This window comes from Amphimedon queenslandica, unplaced genomic scaffold (genome assembly GCF_000090795.2).
Source record: "Amphimedon queenslandica unplaced genomic scaffold, v1.1 AMPQUscaffold_13356, whole genome shotgun sequence".
NCBI lineage: Eukaryota > Metazoa > Porifera > Demospongiae > Haplosclerida > Niphatidae > Amphimedon > Amphimedon queenslandica.
The window spans coordinates 144748-147826 of record NW_003546408.1 but is presented as its reverse complement, the minus strand read 5'-3'; the positions used below and the strand labels follow the sequence as shown (position 1 = coordinate 147826).

General features: G+C 33.7%; 1 protein-coding gene across 1 annotated transcript in view; it reads right to left on the bottom strand.

Annotated features, from left to right (window-relative positions):
- Window positions 1–2293: 2293 nt before the first annotated feature.
- Window positions 2294–3079, bottom strand: part of LOC109582774 (adhesion G-protein coupled receptor G2-like) — a 2185-nt gene continuing 1399 nt past the window's right edge. Inside the window, exon 4 of the mRNA XM_019997696.1 lies at window positions 2294–2608. Coding sequence (XP_019853255.1) covers window positions 2294–2608 — 315 coding nt within the window. The remainder of the gene's footprint in view (window positions 2609–3079) is intronic.

Below are 3079 nucleotides of genomic sequence, written 5' to 3'. Positions count from 1 at the left end.
GCTACTACTGCCCTCATGTTTGAATCAGTCTCAGGCCACACAAATGTACCACGACTACTATCAATAGACTCACTGGAACAATAAACTAAAAGAATAATGACAAGTAAAGTAAATGTATAATCTCATTAATCGACTTAATCTACATGTAATAGGATGATTCTCATTATGAAAATATCATAACAACTAACTTGATGAAGTCTGCACACTGATTGCACTAGTAGCAGGTCCCAGTAATTGTTGATAGGCTCTGACTGTGACGTTATATGTTGTATTCACTATCAGTCCGTTCACTGTGACAATATTATTACTATTTCCCTCTGCCTGTACTGTCTGCATAGTGTCTGTGTCACTAGTGACATTGACTACATATCCATCAGCATCAGATGAATCAAGTGCAGTCCAACTGACAGTGATAGTGGTAGCTGTCTTGTTGACCTCAGTAAGAGAAGAAGGAGCAGTTGCTGGAACTAATAGAGAAATATTATTGGTAATCAGCATTAATTGACATTACCTTTTATAATTACATTACGTATTCTAACTTCATTACCATCAGGATGATCTGCTACCCTACACTGATACATTTGATCTCCAGTCGTTGATTGACTGATTGATCCACTACTGACATTCATTCCATCCCATCTGATATTAACAGTATATCTTACTGTGTGTGTACTACTAACTAACACAGTACCAGGGCAATTATCAGTAATAGATCTATCATCACAGTTAGTGTAATTAGCCAGTGCAGTACTACCAATGCTCATACTAATGTTATAGCGCCAGTGTCCAATTTTAGTACAATTCAGTTTGTATTCCTGAGGATATACTGTCATATCAGAAGGAAGATCAGCAACAGTAAATGACTTTATCTCTGCAAAATCTACAAATACAATTTAATACATCGGTAAGTGATTTAGTTTCCCCTTACTGAATATATTAGCAAAGATGATGTTAGTGTTAGGATCTGAACAAGCAGTAGGTAGACAACACATATACTGGCCATCACCATCTGTCCCAAGATAACCTGATGGATTTACATGAACACTGAGATTAGCACCTGACCCAGTGTTACATTGAACATTTGCATTGTTACCACTGTCACAAGGAACTACTCCATTAGGACCAATCCATTGTCCACCATTCAGAGTAGCACCAGGTAATACACACTCTAGTGGAGTTGGTCTGATACTTTGATCCCAAAAATATGATCCATTAGTATAACAGTTTCCATTATGCCTCAGGTAGATACCTATAAAAACCTATACAGTTGTTATTATACACATCCAATGTCTTACCTGAGGAAGGTGGACATTGACTAATAACTTCACTGACACTCAACGACCAAATAACAAACACCATTAGCACTGACACTGCCATCATAGCTGCATGTATATTGGTTCTGTTTATAATGCTATATATTATACATTATAGCTTCAAAAACATAATGATCATGATGTCATTGAAAGTTATTTACTTGCATGAGAAACATTGTACACTAAACTATGAAATAAGCATTTTCAAAACAAGAGTTGTCATGATTATTTTTAAGAAATAACAAGACTAAGCCATTAGATCTATATGTACATGTATAGTTATATGCATGTGAGGAATTATGTTCTTAAGAATATCAAAATCATTAATGATTATGCTGAATTTCCCCAAATCACCAAATGATCATGCTTGTATTAAAAGTTACTACAGAATTTGTGCTTATAGCCCAAAGACTATGTACAGGAGCTTATTATAATAGTATTGTACTTCATGGCAGTTCTTTTAAAATGGTTTGGAGAGAATTCTTTTTTATTATGTTTTCTGATTTGTGTTCCTATGTGTAGAAGTTTGAATAATTTTGTTAAAAAATGTCTTTATAAAAATTATGTAAAAAAGTTTTTAAATGCACATACCATAATAGGTAGCACTAAATTTTGTTAAGGTTGCAAACTGAAATTTTGAGATCACATGTTTTTGGAGAATTTAGCCAATGCAGTAGGGGGAAATGCTTCCCCTGCCTCCTAAAAATTCTTTGATTGATTATGCATATGATTAAAGTAATAGCAAATTATTATTTGCACTAATCCTATTGCAAACATTATGATTGACATCTCAGTCTGCAATTATAAATAAAAAACAAGAAAACATTAATTATTAATGATTACATTTAAAACTCTATAATTCAGCAACAATAATTATTATTATATATTATTTATTTTTCTTTTGGCAGATCTTATGCAACAAAAGCAACTTCAACTTCAATTCCAGTGTCATTGGTTTTATTCTGAGATGAGAGTATGTTCTACCTTGCTTGGGTTGCAGTCGACTGCATTTTATCTTTACTGACTGATTCCCTGCAGAAGTTCCATGCATTTCTTGATTCACTGTTGAAGACAATAAAGAACAGGAAAATGAAGAAACCTTGGAAGGCATTGAAGAAACAGAAAAAGAATTGAATGACGTATGAAACTGAAGGCTTTGTGATGAAAGTGAAGATAGCCAGTACCCATGTTAAACCAAAAGGTATTAATATACTGATGAATGATGCAACCATTTTCACTGCATCTGTGGTAGTCAAAGAAATTTTCATTCTTTCACTGTGTGAAGAATTAAAACTCTAATTATGAGAATGTAGACGATAATATTGAATAAGAGTATGATGAGTATCGGACAAAGGAAGGCAGCAAGGAAAGGGATTAATTCACCAATAAAACAACTATAAAATGATTGAAAATATAATGGATTACTTGTGTATATTCTTCAGCAGCAGAGTAATGGAACTACTGCTTCTACCACTAATAATGTTATTATACACAGTAATGTCACATGACCACCTCTCACATGACTTGTGTTTGAGTACCGGGTGATGTGAGGGAATGAGTCTTCATTTTGTGTTTTATTCAACATTACATTTGTCATTCCCTCACTTTATATTGTGAAATAAGCAGCTTACATGCAGCATAATCAAGGGAATCTGCATAGATTAGAACACAAATAAAGAATGCTCCCAATACCAACCTCCTTTAGATAGCATTATTCATGTATCATTTCTACATACTGTATGAATGTGAGAATGTGAAGCTTCAAA